Source organism: Rhinolophus sinicus, chromosome 16, assembly GCF_057876585.1.
Source record: "Rhinolophus sinicus isolate RSI-liver-muscle chromosome 16, RSI-T2T, whole genome shotgun sequence".
Classification (NCBI taxonomy): domain Eukaryota; kingdom Metazoa; phylum Chordata; class Mammalia; order Chiroptera; family Rhinolophidae; genus Rhinolophus; species Rhinolophus sinicus.
The window spans coordinates 78,466,861-78,483,342 of NC_142516.1; the positions used below are offsets into that span (position 1 = coordinate 78,466,861).

At 50.9% G+C, this 16,482-nt stretch overlaps 1 protein-coding gene across 1 annotated transcript; it reads right to left on the minus strand.

Annotated features, from left to right (window-relative positions):
- Positions 1–3,087: 3,087 nt before the first annotated feature.
- LOC141569921 (NUT family member 2G-like) lies at positions 3,088–9,456 on the minus strand. Its single transcript, XM_088793425.1, has 7 exons — positions 9,441–9,456; positions 6,681–7,398; positions 5,869–5,997; positions 5,500–5,636; positions 4,745–5,040; positions 4,329–4,472; positions 3,088–3,858 (listed from the first exon to the last, which is right to left on the minus strand). The coding sequence occupies exons 1-7, from the start codon at positions 9,454–9,456 to the stop codon at positions 3,088–3,090; spliced, it is 2,211 nt and encodes a 736-aa protein (XP_088649551.1).
- Between the last annotated feature and the right edge of the window lie 7,026 nt (positions 9,457–16,482).

The window sequence follows — 16,482 nt, forward strand, 5'->3', positions numbered from 1 at the left end:
AATGGCCATTAAATACGTGAAAATATGCTCAACACCAGGGAAATTCAATCCCAACCCATAATGACATGCCATTTCAGAACCACGAGGATGGTGGGTGACTGGTCTTGCTCCTACGTCACTGGCATTTCCCAAGGATGCCACGGCTTCTTCAGGGGATTTATTCCAAGTGGTGAAGGAGGAGGGCTCTGGAGCCAAACCTGCATGGTGCTGACCAGGCTTCCCCAGTTCCTAGTGTGTGACCGGCACTCAGCCCCCTGACCTCCCTGAGCACTATTCGTCACAAAAAAAGGGTGATGCGTGCCTCGCTCCAGCTCTCTGTGGAGACACAATGAGCTCCAAGGAAGTAGAGCACCAGAGAGCACCGAGCACACGGGGAGCATCTGCTGTTATGAGCATCCTGATTCCCTTGGAGGTTTGACGGGATGACATTGTCCTCTTCACAGATGCTACTTCAGTCACTACTAACTCCTTCCTGATTGCTACCACATACACTGTCCTTGCACAAGGTCACGTCAAGTTTGTTTTTCTGTAATAAAGAAGGTTGGCTGCAATGAAAATTTGAGATATCTCCTCCTGTCCCTTCCCCTTGCACCTACCTTAGTGTCTTCCAAAGACTAATGTGCAAATCTCTGCAAGATTCCATGTGGCCCATGGAGTTGCACTCTCGTCGTGGAAGGAGAGGCGATGGACCTGCAGTCGGCCCCACTGTGCAGGTGCAGGGGAGATTTCAGGGTTCACCGAGCTCAGGGTGGGTGCAGCACCGGTTCTGCCTCCTCCTGGGAACTGATCGTTCACAAGGACTCCAGGGGCAGGAACAGCCAGGCGAGTGAGGACAGGAGCAGCCACGTGTGAGCACCAGGTGTGAAGCTGATGATGATGACTCCCATCCTAGTCTGAGGGCCCAGCTCCCACAGGGAAGACCAAGCAAGTTCCCTTCAAACACGACTCACTCAGTGTTCCTAACGATCTGAGAGGGGGATTTGTCACCCTGTTTCGCCACAAAGACCCTGAAACCAGAAAAGTCATGGGACTAAGAGGAATTAGTGAACGGAGGGTCCAGGCTCTGCCCATCACTCACCACATTGCCTCCATTGCGTGCCACGGGCACCGCCCTGGACAGGGACACAGAGGGTGGGAGGATAGGAGTATACTCACCCACGAGGGGTGGCAGCATCTGGACCAGCCCCACAACACACTCGGAGTCCGGCGCTTCTGAGCCTGTTTCTCTGTGTTGAGGCCCAGCTGGACAGGGAGGGGCCAGCAGCTGGGGTTCCTTGGTCAAGAAGAGAAATCTCCTTCTCAAAGGGTCCAGGAGCCCTGAGAGATGTGGGTGCTGCCCACTGCCCGGGAGGGGAGAAGGTGAAAGAGGAGGACCTTCGGGCTGGCCTGTGATTCCATGGGGGGTGAACGGGTTCCCCGACACGAGTCCATTCTCACCCAAGCTCTGTGTGGGGGTCGAGCAGAGGGCCTGTGCAACTGGGCAGCTTTAGTCCCATCCCATCACTGCTGATGGACCACTGCCATGGCCCACAGCTTTGCATGCTGGGCAGAGCAGGGGCCACACTTGGGGTGACTGAGCTGTCCTGACCCCACCTGGGCCTGATAAGGAATCAGAGCTTAGAACCTGGAGAAGAGGCCTTGGCCCAGAGGAAAGGGGGGTCAGGGCCAGGGTGTGTCCGTGTGGGACAGAGAGTCGGGTTAGGGCTTGGACAAGGCTGTTATGGGAGACAGTAGGGTGTGCTCCCTGGCTCAGCACCTGTCCCTCACCGTTTGTTCATCTCTCTTACAGCTGGGGTTCAGCTGCCCTGTTCTGACCATGGGGTCTGTGCTAGTGCTCACAGCAGGTCAACTGAGGCCTCCCCTCCACTCAGCCTGAATCCACAGCACTCAGCCCCAGGGTGCACACGCCTCGACCCCCTCCCGCGTTCCCTGCTGGGTGTGCTGTGCTTGTGAAACTAGCTCGCAGCTTGTTAGTAGGAACTGTCTTCAATGCGAATATAAATGTGTGTCTGCATCTAGTCACACAAGAGTCCGGCCATTGTTGGGAGAGAAGGGACAGCAGCTGTGGGGTGTCCCTGAAGACCCTTGGGCCCTGAGCCCAGTCCCCCCGGCCCCAGCAGATGGGTCCTCCTCCCTGGATTGGACAAGATGCTCCCAAGAGAAAGCCCTCAAGGGACTTGGTATCCTCCTCGCCCTCTGTCATTTCTGGCGTACACACCTTAAGGAGGAACCCCCTTTCTCTCTTCTCAGTCCACTCCCTCTTGTTCCGTCTTCACCACCTCCACCTCCCTCCATAGTCAATCACCCCACTGAGACCAGAGGATGCTTCACCTGCAACGAGGCACAGAGGCAGAGAGCCTGTCCTCTGAGGCCCAGCCTTTTCCTCTCCGACCAGGCCACCCACACAGGAAACCCTGGAAGAGCTGAGGATAGCCCAGCCCCGTAGTCTGACTACATCCAGGAGGCACAGAGAAGCTCCCTAAACACAAGGGCTGACTCTGTTCTGGAAAACTGGTTAATGGTCCAGAGGGATGAAAGCCTCAAAAGCAGGTCCCCCATCCCCAGAGGGTTCAGGGTGCAGATGATGATGGGAGATCCCTCACCCAGCCTGGTCTTGGGAGTAGGGATGCTACGAGGGGTTCCTGGTGATTAGAGAGCTGTATGATTCCAGGAGCAGTCTGCAGGAGGTCCTGTCAACCTGGAGGAAGGGACTAGAGGGTCACCTGTGTATCCATAGTGCCCATGACCTTCCGCATCCTTCCTTCCTCTCAGGTCCCTCTCCACGGAGCAGCACGGACCCGAGCATGGAGACAGCGGCTCCCAGAACACTTCTCAACAAAACCATCTTTATTCATAATTTACACACGATACCCCAAAGATGCCGCTCCTACCCCACCCCTACCCCTACCCTAATGGTCTGGCCCTCCTTCTATCCCTCCCTCTCTCCCTCCCTCCCACGTCAGTAGAATAGCCAGGATCAGGCCTAGTATGAGGAGGGGTCCCTTTGGCTCCTGTGGGGAACAGCCCCGTCACATCTGATCTGGCCCCTCCGGGGGGCTGGCACCAAGAGGAACACCCCAATGCTCCCTACTGGCTGCAGTGCAGCTTTCTTCTCTTCCCCATGATAAAGGGGTCCCACTTTCTCTTTTGAGGCTGTGAGGAGCAGATTGGCCCCAGAGCCAAGGCTGGCCTCCCAGAGACACTGAGGTCCGTGCCGAGACGTGGGGTCTTCTCAGCAGGAGCTGGGTCTCCATCCAGAGCACGCTTCCTAGACTTGGCAGCTGAAGGGTCAACTCGGCTGAGGCCTAGTCTCTGATGAGACAGGGACTGAGGAGCTCCCCGGTCCCCCCGACCTCCAGGGAAGACAAGACCTGAGGCAGAGACAGGACTCTCGGGGAACCGCCAGGGCAGCAGGCTGTTCTGAGAGTCCAAGAGGAAGGACAGGCTGGGGAGCACTTCCTCCTCCACACCGCACCAGTCCGCTGGCCTGTGAGTCTCCGCAACAGGACAGGTCTCTCCGGGAATGGAGGTATCCCTGGGTCCCTGCCGTGAGGCAGTGCGCCTGGGACCGTCGGGAGGAGAGGGGGGCCATCGAGCCCGGAGTGCTGGGGACTCCTGACATCCTGAAGACACATCAAAGACTTTGGGCCTGGACAGGTGGGCGTCTGCTCGACAGTGCCTTTGAGGGTCCTTGAAGTCAGCCTCTGGTGGGCAGGCTATGTCACTGACCCCCAGCTGGGGGCCATAGTCATGCCTCCTGGCATCTTCACTGGCCTCAGATACAGAAGGAGGTGAGTCCAATCGGGGTTCACGATGGCTCTGGGGTGCCTGTTCACTCTCCTCCCCTTTCAAGGCCAGCTGGGAGGGAAGAGGCAGACAGTGACTGCTCTGCACACATTTGTGAGAGGAGGAGGAGCAGCAGCAGCAGGGCTGATGGGACAGTGGCATTGGAGAGAGGAGGGTAGTGGGGGACCCTGGGACTCAAATGCAAAGACACACCTGTGGCTCTCCTGCCGTCATCCTGTGCCACATTCCCAGCTTTGTGTCCTCCCCTCCTCTTCTGGGTACCCCATCCACCCTTTCCTATAGTCCTCTCCTTCCTGTCTTCCTGCAAGGCACCCACGCCACAGCTGGGCCCCTGCACACTGTGCCTACAGGCACGGGAGGGGTGGGCAGAGTCATTGGGTCCTCCCTGGCCTGGTTTACCTGGGTGCTCCCTCCCATGGCTCACCTGACCCGACCCCATACCTGGAGTCCCTCCCTTCCTGACTCAACCAAGGTCCCTCCCTCCCCGGTTATTTCTGGGGTGTCTCCCTCCTCTAACAAACCAGAGGTCCCTCCATCTCTTGGCTTACCTGGGCCGCTGTGAGTGCTTCCTCCTGCTTCAATTCCTCAGCTAAGGCTGCGGGATCCAGCTGTGGTTCTGAGGAAAGCAATTGTTCCAGGAATCGGGGGTGAATGACCTCCTCCACCTGGAACAGAAGGAAGAAGTTGTGAGCAGTGTTGGAGTAACCTGTGAGTTGGCAGGACCGGGGGAAAAGTGAAAAACCTAGGACCCACCGCATCCTCATGCAGAAGATGAGTGTTTTACACTGTCATGGTCATCACACACACACACACACACACACACACACACACACACACACTCACAGCCACGCCCACACACAACTCAGGAACCCAGAGCTGGGTGCCAGAGTGCCACTCCCTGGAATCTTTTAGACCCCAGAGCTCTGAGCCAGCCCACCTTGGTGTCGAAGTCTTCCTGGGAACACAGCTCGTCAATGTAGCTCAGGAGACCCGGGGCCGGGTAGGTCCCATCGTCATCCTGCTGCGGCTCCTTTCTGTCTTCTTCCCATTCTCCACCTGGCTCTCCGGTGGCTGAGTGGGCCGACCCCAAGAGCTCATCCATGATGTCCATGTACTCTCTCACGGCCTCAGGGGGAATCTCCTCTGGTGTGTTGGTCTCCCGGGGCCGCTGGGCTCTGTGTGGTTGCGGGCCGGCAGGATGGGCTCCGGGTATGGCCGTCCTGGGAACGCACGCTGGGGAGGAGCGGAAGGAGGAGGGAGCGTGAGGGCCTCCAGCTTCCACCTCCTGAGCATGAGATGGTGATAGCAGTGGGACAGCAGTGTTTGGGGGATGCTAACATGAGTGCTGTCGGGTCGGGACCACCTGAAGTCCTGTGACTGTGGGAGGGGACAGGGAAGCATGTAAGAGAGTCACATGTGAGTAGGTGTGCAGCCACAGACACTCTGAGGGGCATCCCATCCAACCCGCTTCTTAGCTGACTTCACGTTGCATCCTGTGACAGGGAGTTGGGAGAGGGGTTACGAAACTTGACCAGGTCCAGACCCCGTGGTGGCAAAGGGCACCTGAGACCCTGGCTCCCATGGCTGTTGTGATTGAGAGAACAATGACCCTTTGAAGAAAAGGACCGATGTGGGAACAATGGCTGGCCCTGAGCCCCAGTTGCCTTTGGCCATGGGAACTCGGTGCCCTACCTGGCTGCGAGCCCACCAGTGGGGCTGGGGGCTCCCAAGGATCAGGCTTTGGTGGGGCAGCGGGAGGCAGGCCCTGCTCCGCCTTCATCCACTGCAACTTCCGAATCTGCATCTCCTCCTCCTCAAACTCCATGAACCTGGGGGAGAGGGAGGCATGAGCCGGCTGAGGAGGACGCCGGCCCGGAGCCCAGCAAAGGCAGCAGCTGTTGGAGGGATGGCAGAGCAAGTGCCTTGACGCTGTGAGGGCCCTGTGCTGGCCGAGACCCCCTCCTCCCAACACCCTCTCTGAAGAGCACCACCAAAGCGGACCCTGCCTGAAGTCAGCCCACCCCCGCCCTGCAGCCCTCGGGACCCCAGATGCTGGCTCACTTTTCTGCCATCTCGTAAAAGATCATCCGGTCAAAGTTGCTTGTGTGCTGCCATTCCCGCATGGCCCGCTTCAGTCCGTTCTCCAACGTCATGGTGGGCTTCAGACGGGACAGGGACCGGAGCACTGGGCTGTAAGCCCTCAAGGTCAGTCACGGTCTACAGCCCGGCGTCCACCCGCCAGACCCACCCAGCTGTGTAGTGCACCCGGGCCCCCCACAGCATGACTGATGCAGGTGTGGGAGGAGGAGTCTGGGTGTGCAAAGAGAAGCCCCCCACTACTGTCGTTGCTGCCTCACATTCACACCGGCCCATGAGCCTGGACCTGAGGCTGACCGTGCACTCGCACCCTATAGCAGGGACACTCTGGCTTTGGGAGGTCTTTTCCTCTTCAAGATTGCCCGTTCGTGCCATAATCACTATCATTAATGAGGCATGGCCTGTGCCAGGCAATCTGAGAACACTTCAATGACTAACCCAAGGAGTCTCCTCTGCAGTCCTCTGAATTAAGTAGAATTGTCCCTTTTTACAAGGGACCAAGCGTGCGGAAGGAAATGCCTCCCAGAGTCACAAGTCAAGTCGTAGTAGGAGCTGGACTCAGGCTGCTGGGGTCAGTTGAGACACGGCACCTCAGAGGAGGTCATGAACGGGACATGTGATGCGGATTACCAAGAATGCGCCTTCTCAGAGCGTGGACACCACCCTCAGACCTTCCTTGCTGTGTCCCAGGATAAGGCGCCCTGCATGCCCAACCGCCGTCCCCTCTATGTGAAAGCTCCAGCCGAGCTCCCCGTGCCCCTACCCAGTGCACTCACATGAGGAAGCAGGAAAGAGCTTCTGCGTCGGAACTCTGGGGTAGGTGTCTCCAGGCCAGGGCCTTGAAGCGCTGCCAACACCGGAAGTTCTCATACACACTCTTGGGGTTACCGCAGTTGTTCGAAGCAGCCTTGGAGCGGGAGGTGGAAAGGCCACCCTCTCTGGGAGCCCCATTTGGCCATGGCCCAGCACTCACTGGGGAGACGATGGAAGCCAGCGGGGCAGCTGGTGGTGGGGCCTGAGGAGGAAGGCCTGGGCACCAGCTGCCCTGGACAGCCTGGGTGCCCCCAATAGCCGGAGCGAGCATAACGGTCTGCAGCGCAGAGGCTGTGAAGAATTGGGGTGCAGGACACACAGCACCCCCACCGAGGGCCCCCGGAGCACTGCAGTTGAGCGGGGCCTGAGTAAGGACCAAGGTCTGAGTCTGGGGCAGCTCTGCTCGTCCCACTTCTGATCCGACCTGGACAATGATGTTGCCGGCCCCAGTCCCTGTGGGGCCATGGCCAGCATCTCCTGCCACCGAAGGTGTCCCAGGGAAAGCCGGCAGCACCACGGGCTGGCCAGGAGGAAATGACGGTGTCATGAGGGGCGGCAGGTAATGCTCCCCAGGTGGCCAGTATGCGGGGCCAGCAGTGGGTGGCGGAAAAGGCAGCGCCATGAAAGGAGACATGGAAGCACCAGGGCTCGTGGTCTCTGCCGGTCTGAGCCCTGCAGATGCTGTTGAGACAAACGAAAGGGGTGAATGGAGTAGGACAGTCAGTAACCAGGACAGAGGCGCTCTGCGTCCCCTTTAGCCACAGGGGACTCGGAGCGATGAGTCTCAACAGGTAAGGACCCTTTGTATGGGGAAGCTGCAGTTTGCAAATGCCCTTGGGTGATTTTCATGCTCTGACCTCAGCTTGAGAATTATTCCACTGGGGAGTATGCGCCTGTGCACCAAGGCTCCCTGAAATCACCCCGCCAGCTCTGAGTCTCGGAGCCTCCTAAGGATTCCCTCACCTCTGACCCTGCCAGCCTCAGAGGCTGTCTCCCGAGTCATGAAACTGGGCAGACATCTGCTCTGTGGAAAATGGCCATAGACAGACTCATTAGAAGATAGGGACCTTCTCCAAGGTAAGTTGTAGGCACCCAAAGTGCCTTCGTGAACAGGCAGTGTCTAAAATATTAGCGCCCCATCTCCCCCTCAGTCTTCCTTTTCCAGAGGCTTGATGTAAATCACCCTCCTTCTTCCCTGGCCAAGCACAGAAAACAAAACTCTTGAGTAATGGCTCTCCACAAGGAAGACCCAGGAGCCCTGATATAACCCCTAAACACCCCAACCTGGCCTGTACGCACAACTCAGAACCAACCACAGCAAACACTTAACATGGGACAGATTCTGCCACTCTATCCCCCATGCTCAGAGTCGTTGCCACCACTTAGCAGCTCTGTGCCCAGGAGAGGGGTCTGCGAAGTAGGCGTTGTGTCCCTTAGATTCTGTCATTTCACAGCCAGCAATGGCTGCCGAGGATTAGAAAAGGGCCAGGCAATGGAGAGCAGTGAGGCTGTCAGTGGAGGTTTCCAGAGATTTCCATAGCTGCTGTCACGTTAGATTGGTTGTAGGTCTGCAGACTGTCCGTGGCCCTTCCCCTCCCAGCTCCCAACAGTGAAAAGTGCACACACAGTAAACCAGGTGTCACTGGGACAGAGTTATCTGGGACACATTCCTGTTCAGAGGAACTCATGCAGACCCTGTTCCAGGAGAACAAGGTACACACCACATGCACCTAACTCATCAGGACAGGTGTCCTAGCACGTTTCATAATAAGATAGAAGATCGTCTTCCTGCTTCTGTGCTACTCTCCTAGCCCCCTGAGAAAAGCAATCCACCTTCACAGACGTTCCACCAGAAAACCAACTACCATCCCCATCCGTTCCCTGTCCATGAAGTAGTGACATGGAATTAGAGCAAACCCTCATCTCCAAGGTGCAACGCAGGCCTGAGGAGACGCAACATGATCAAGTAGGTCTGAAGAACTGATTTACACCGAGGGAGAACAGTTCAGAACGACTCACGGAACCCAGCCCCATCTTGATGGAAGTTACACGGTGACCCTGCCCCTGTTGAATCCAAGACAACAGCTACCTGGACTGAGAAGGAGTGAGCTCTGGGCAGGAAAGAGTGAAAATGCTCTGGATTGCAGCAGTTAGAGTGCCTTCCAGCTTGGCCCTCGGCGAGGAACATTTCACTGTAGACCGGGCCACAGGCAGCCCCACTGGACAAGTCTCCGGCTAAGACCACCTCTCCCCACTTCCCCATTCGATCTAATGTGCTCAGTTCACAGCCCTTAGAAAGCTATTGTGGGGCAAGCTCCAGCTGCCTGAAGAACAGGACACAGGGTTCGGCTTTCCCCGTGACCCTCCCGGTGCCACCAGCACGACATCACCCACTACACCCCACACACGCATGTCCAAGTGGCTTGTCTCCCCTCTAGAAGGAATCAGTGTGTCCGCTGCCGTCCTTTCTCCATAGCCAGACGTTTCCCCCGAGTTGTCCTGATCCACCTCTTAGGAGCTCTCCTGTCCTGCGCTGTCTGTCACAGGTTTCCACTGGCTCCCAGCCTCCCCAGGTGACGTGTCCTTGGAGGTCCAGTGCTAACCCCTTCCTCTACTCAGTCCAAACTCTGTTTCGCCTACCCAAACTATGTCACACCTATATCCCAACCATTGGAGGGATGGCAGAATCTCTAAACATGCCCCCCTCCAACCTACCCGCTTACCTCCTTTTGAAGTCATCCCCGCAGACCGAGACACTGACCGCACTGCCTAGTAATGCTCCACAATCAAAAAAGTCAAGTCCAAGACCCAGAGAGAGTGACCTGCTCCAGCAGATGCTCAGCATCCAAATGAAGGAGGGAAAAGTTTGAATTTAAACAGTAGAATGTGGTGCTCAAGACATTCTGCAGTGGGGGAGGGGTGGAGGGGAAGTGGGCCTGGGTGGGGGTGGGGAGACATTCCGTGAAGGCCTCTGGCAGGTAGGCAAGAACCAGAAGCATCTTTCAAATTGTACAGTGACAACACAACTGGTGTGTGCCTCTTGAGGCAATTTATACGTTGCTTTTATAGATTCAGAGCACCAATGTTTTACTAGATGTTCTCTTTGTTTCAATTCTTTGTCCATCATCCTACTGGTAGTTTTGTGTCCCTCAGCATGCTTTCTACCTGGCTCTCGGCTTCCTTCAACACAGGCTACACTTTCTGAACAAAATTCACAACACATAGTCTAAATCCATGGGTACTGATGGCCACATGGAGCCCAGTGTTTGAAATTAGGATTGACTCAGCAGACCCTGCATGTTGGGTTGCTGGGTGCACATCATTCTTTAGAAAGGAGTCCTGTGGCCCCAAGTAGCGACCAGTGCTGGAAGCTCTGCAGACCCCAACAGGCCCAGCCTTACTAACCATCCCTTTTGCTCCAGTCCACCAAAGTCAGGCCAAGACCAGAAATCACACCTTTTTGTTTCTCAGAGTACCGTGTTGTTAAACATTTAATTTTTTTTATCATTTACATGATTTTAACGTAATGTTTTAAATAAGTAATGCTTCTGCATACTTCACAATCAAATTGTGCAAAATGGAAAAGGCAGTGACGAGTTTTCCTCTTACCCTTTCCACCGGCAGCACAGACCTCTTTCCCACAGCATGCCAGTATTATCTGTTTCCTTTAAATCTTTCCAGAGATGTGCTATGTGACGAAAAGCAAATGCAAGCTATTTTCAGTTTTTAAAATGCTGTCACTTTTTTTCAGGTTAAAGATTGATGTATGTTCTGATATATTTGCAGATATTTATAATGATTGTCTTTGTACTGGTAATGTGGCTCCTCTTTTTATTTCTGGGGGCTAGATTCCTAGAACAAGAAGTTCTCCAGTCCCTTAAAATTCACACTACCTGAAAGGATAGTTGGCCACATGTAGAACATAATGAATGCCAAGTGAATTCGAATTTCAGATATACACTGGAGGTCTTTTTAGGGTAATTGTGTCCCATGCAATATTTTTTACATACTCTTACCGCCAATTTCTTTGCTGTTTTTCTGAAACAGGGATCCTGTGTTTTATCTGGCAAGTCTACAAAAAAGTAATATATTAAGCTATCATGAGTTACTCACCCCTGTAAAGAGATTCACGCGTGCATCGTAGCTCTACTGCAAAACATAATTGCACACACTCTTGATTCTACATGCTCTTTGGATGATATGAAATTTGGAAGAGCCGTCATCCAGCACTGAATGTCTATGCTTAGTGTGGGTAAGGACAGAAGTAAAGGAGAGGAAGGCAGAAAATCTTCTTCTTGAGCCCCACGCTAATGGGGCTTAACATCTTAAGGTTCTGGTTTTCCTAGGTGTTAAAAACCCAGTACACGTGAGATGAATATGCACCTAATACAAAGGCAGAGTGCTAGCCTCCATGTTCAATCACCATTCACACAAACCTGCTTCCCTCCAAGTCGTAGCTCCCAAGCCTGAGCATGAAAGCACCGTTGATGAGCTTCTGAATTTCCTGTAAGCATCATAGTCCCTTGCTCTCTGGACTCGAGGCCCATCATCGCATGGGGTCCCATCTTCATATGATGCATGGTAGCAGCCTGTTAAAAACACTTGTTTCTCATTTTCATATTGTTTATAAGTGTTAGTTTATCCCTGTCAAAATGATATAAAAGAGCATTTGTGTTTTGTGGTGTGACAGGAAAGGATTGTCAGGAAATCGGTCAAGGGACACCGGGGTGACAATTTCAGGGGATTGCAACCAAACCTTTGGGAGACAAGCTTCATTCCCTGCTGTAGCAGCAGCATTCCTACTGATGGTAGGGCGTTGGAGAAGGGAGGAGAGGTTTAGAAGGACTGTTCCACACTGAACATTCACCAAGAAGAACTACTATTGGCGCTTAAGAAGTTTCTTGCCCCTTGCAAGGAAAAATTGTCTCGAGAGAAAATGAGAAGATGAGGTGAGAGCCATTCAAGGAAAATCACAGTGAACTGCATTTTGGGAAAAAAAAAAAATCCTGTTGGAGATTGAAAAGAATAAACAACTTGAATATATTTCTCCGGACTTGAGCTTTTATCATCAGGAATTCTTACATAATGTTCAACTAGTAACTTCTTATCAGAGGTATGGTGAGGCAAAAGATTGTTCTCAGGTACTCACTCACTCAAGAAAGGGAGGCTTCCCTGTTGCTTCCTCCCCTTGTCTAGTCAGTCAATCAATTATTTACAAGATTCTCACTCATGGCTCTGATAGGATTTGAATGAGTGTTCTCAGGGTCACTGACAAAAATTGTGTTGGGGAAAAATCATCCGGTTCCAGTACTGCGATCCCTTATGTACTACGTCAAAGTCCTAGACCCAAGAAGAAGATGTAACAGGTTACCTCAAATGGAATTGGGGAAGACTGGTCATGCAAGGGGGTAGCTAAATGTGCTTTGGATCCAGAGCTCTGAGTATTCTAGCAGCAAGGTCGAGGGCTGGCATTTAATGCTGATAAAAAACATTTCTGAATATGAATCACAGGCCTCAGACGATAGAGGATCTTCCACCCAAACATGGAACATTGGAGGTACAGTGAGACACCATGTTTGTGTCCTGTGGAGTTTTCAGTCTGTGCACTTGGAGAAGCTTAGTGCTGTTAGGTGTGAGTGGTCCAGAGAGTTATCCTATGAAGTGAGAAACGCTCTAATCTTGCCAATGACCAGAAAGACGATCTGAAATTTCTTTGGAAAGTATTACAAACTCAAGTCGGCAAGTTGATTGGGCTAATATATGCAAAATAAAACAAAAAAACCGAAGGAGGACAAAATTGTTCCCGTACTGCCTGCTAACGTCCACTGAAACTGGCCCAGACTGTTCATTCTTGATCAACGTTACAATAAAAACCTTGCAAAGGAAACATCTGTGAAGCAACATTTATTGAAAACCCTCCGTACACTAAATGAACACACCAAGGAAAACATTCTAATACAGTAAATGCGTTTGGGAAAACTCTAGGAATGGAGTCAGGGGTGAGTATGTCTTGGAGTGCTTCCCAGGTCTAAAATTCTTTGCCAGAATTGTTTAATGGAACCTTCCGTCTTGCTAGGGAAAATGGCCTACTAATTTTAGAAACCACCGAAATGCCGTCCAAAGGGCACGAAAGCACTTGCTTCAATTCGAGGATAGGTACTTTAGGTAGAGCTCTCCAAAACTTTGAGGAGGCTCGTATCTAAGGACATGGATTGCAAGATCGCAATTTTAAGGTTTTAAGGGCTCAGTTCACACGCGGTGGTTTAGGGATGGCCAAGGACGGTTGTGAGGAGGACACGCCTCCCGAGAAGCTTCGCAGGGCACCCAGCACGTCCTTTTCTTTCCTCTCCCGCAGGCACAGTGCAGGCCAATTCCTGGCTTGTCTCGTGCCCGGACGCACACGCACGGCCCCTGGGGCTGGGGCCCTCGTGGGCGTGGACCGCTGTCCTGCAACAGCTCCCAGGGTTCGTTGCACTGGTTCGCTGTGGCAGATGCGCATGCGTAGCCCGGTTGGGCGTGGGCCCAACGGCCTTCCTGCCTCGGGGCGGTGCCTCGCATGGCGGCCTCCGGAGTCAGTTATGTAAACATGGAGGTAACGGATGGCCGGACTCTGCACCCCCCAGGTATCACTGCTCTTCACTGCTGTTCAGACTGTGGGCTATTTGCCTCCCGGGTCTGTGTGGGGTGATGCCCCACAGTGTGGGTTCATGGCCCCACATGGCTCACGCCCGGTGCTGTTTACACCAGGGAATTGGCACCACTGGGAACCGGCTGCGTGGGCGGTTTAGTGATTGGGGGTGGGGGGGGGGGCTGCAGTGGAGGCTGGTAATGCGTGTGAGCTATTTTTTTTTAACTTATTGGGGTGACAATTGTTAGTAAAATTACATAGATTTCAGGTGAACAATTCTGTAATACATCATGTATAAATCCCTTTGTGTGGTCACCACCCAGAGTCAGTTCTCCTTCCATCGCCATATATTTGATCCCCTTTACCCTCATCTACCACCCGCCTCCCCCCTTACCCTCTGGTAACCACTTAACTATTGTCTGTGTCTATGAGTTTTTGTTTCTCATTTGTTTGTCTTGTTCTTTTGTTGTTTGTCTTGTTCTTTTGTTGTTTTTGGTTTATATACCACGTATCAGTGAAATCATATGGTTCTCTGCTTTTTCTGTCTGACTTATTTCGCTCAGCATTACACTCTCAAGATCCATCCATGTTGTCACAAATGTTCCTATATCATCTTTCCTTACCGCCGAATAGTATTCCACTGTGTATGTATACCACAACTTCTTTATCCATTCATCTATCGAAGGACATTTTGGTTGTTTCCATGTCTTGGCCACCATAAACAAAGCTGCAATGAACATTGGAGCACACGTGTCTTTATGTATAAATGTTTTCAGATTTTTTGGGTAGATACCCAGGAGAGGGATTGCTGGGTCATATGGTAATTCTATTCGTAATTTTTTGAGGAACCTCCACACTGCCTTCCATAACGGCTGCACCAGTCTGCATTCCCACCAACAGTGTATGAGGGTTCCTTTTTCTCCACAGCCTCTCCAACACTTGTTATTATTTGTCTTGTTGATGATAGCCATTCTGACTGGGGTGAGGTGATATCTCATTGTGGTTTTTATTTGCATTTCTCTGACGATTGGTGATGTTGAGCATTTTTTCGTATGTCTACTTGCCATTTGTATGTCCTCTTTGGAGAAATGTCTCTTGAGGTCGTCTGCCCATTTTTCAATTGGGCTATTTGTTTTTTTGTTGTTGAGTTGCATGAGTTCCTTGTATATTTTGGATATTAGCCCCTTATCGGAGGCACTGTTTGCAAAAATCTTCTCCCATTCAGTTGGTTGCCTCTTTATTTTGTTGATGGTTTCTTTTGCTGTGCAGAAGCTTTTAAGTTTCATATTGTCCCATTCATTTATTTTAACTTTTGCTTCCCTTGCCTTTGGAGTCAAATTCATAAAATGCTCTTGAACCCAAGGTCCATAAGTTTAGTACCTACATTTTCTTGTATGCAGTTTATTGTTTCAGGTCTTATGCTTAAGTCTTTGATCCATTTTGAATTAATTTTGGTACGTGGTGACAGATAGCAGTCCAGTTTTATTCTTTTGCACGTGGCTTTCCAGTTCTCCCAGCACGATTTATTGAAGAGGCTGTCTTTTCTCCATTGTATGTTTTTTGCTTCTTTGTCAAAAATTGTCTGTCCATATTTATGTGGTTTTATTTCTGGGTTCTCAATTCTATTCCATTGGTCTGTGTGTCTGTTTTCCTGCCAATACCATGCTGTTTTGATTATTGTAGCCCTGTAGTACAAGCTCAAGTCAGGGAGTGTGATACCTCCAGTATTGTTCTTTTTTCTTAAGATTGCTTTGGCTATTCGGGGTCTTTTGTGGTTCCAAACAAATCTGATGATTTTTTGTTCTATTTCTTTAAAAAATGCCATTGGGATTTTGATGGGGATTGCATTAAATCTGTATATTGCTTTGGGTAATATGGCCATTTTAACTATGTTGATTCTTCCAATCCATGAGCACGGAATGTCTTTCCGTTTCTTTGTGTCTTCTTCAATTTCTTTTAAAAATGTCTTATAGTTTTCAGCATATAGGTCTTTCACATCCTTGGTTAAATTTATTCCTAGGTATTTCATTCTTTTTGCTGCAGTTGCAAAAGGAATTGTTTTTTGTATTTCTTTTCCTGAGATTTCATTGTCAGTATATAGGAATGCAATGGACTTTAGTACATTGATTTTGTAGCCGGCAACTTTACTGTATTCGTTGATCATTTCTAATAGCTTTTTGGTGGAGTCTTTAGGGTTTTCTATATATAGCATCGTGTCATCTACAAAGAGTGACAAATTAACTTCTTCATTCCCAATTTGGATGCCTTTTATGTCTTTCTTTTGCCTGATTGCCCTGGCGAGGACTTCCAACAGTATGTTGAAAAGCAGAGGTGATAGGGGACTCCCAGCCCTGTCGTGATCCTGAACGTAGAGCAGAGGGCTTCAGTTTTTCTCCATTAATTATGAGATTAGCTGAGGGCTTGTCATATGTGGTCTTTATTATGTTAAGTTATTTTCCTTCTATACCTATTTTATTAAGTGTTTTGATCATACATGGATGTTGTATCTTGTCAAATGCTTTTTGTGCATCAATTTATATAATCATGTGATTTTTGTCCTTTATTTTGTTTATGTGATGTATCACATTGATGGGTTTGCGGATGTTGAACCATCCTTGTGCCCCAGGGATGAACCCCACTTGGTCGTGATGAATAATCTTTTTAATGCATTGTTGTATTCAATTTGCTAGAATTTTGCTTAGTATTTTTGCATCTGTATACATCAGAGATATTGGTCTGTAGTTTTCTTTTTTTGTGCTGTCCTTACCAGGTTTTGGTATCAGGGTAATGTTGGCCTCATAAAATGAGTTAGGGAGTACTGTCTCTTCTTCAATTTTTTGGAATAGTTTGAGCAGGATTGGTGTTAGATCCTCTTTGAAGGTTTGGTAGAATTCACTCGTGAAGCCATCTGGTCCCAGACTTTTGCTTTTGGGGAGGTTTTGGATGACTGATTCAATTTCGTTACTGGTGATCGGTCTGTTTAGATTTTCCAGTTCTTCATGGTTCAGCCTAGGAAGGCTATATGTTTCTAAGAACTTGTCCATTTCTTCTAGGTTATTGAACTTGGTGGCATATAGTCCTTCATAGTATTCTTGGATGATCCTTTGTATTTCTGTGGTGTCCGTGATAACGTCCCC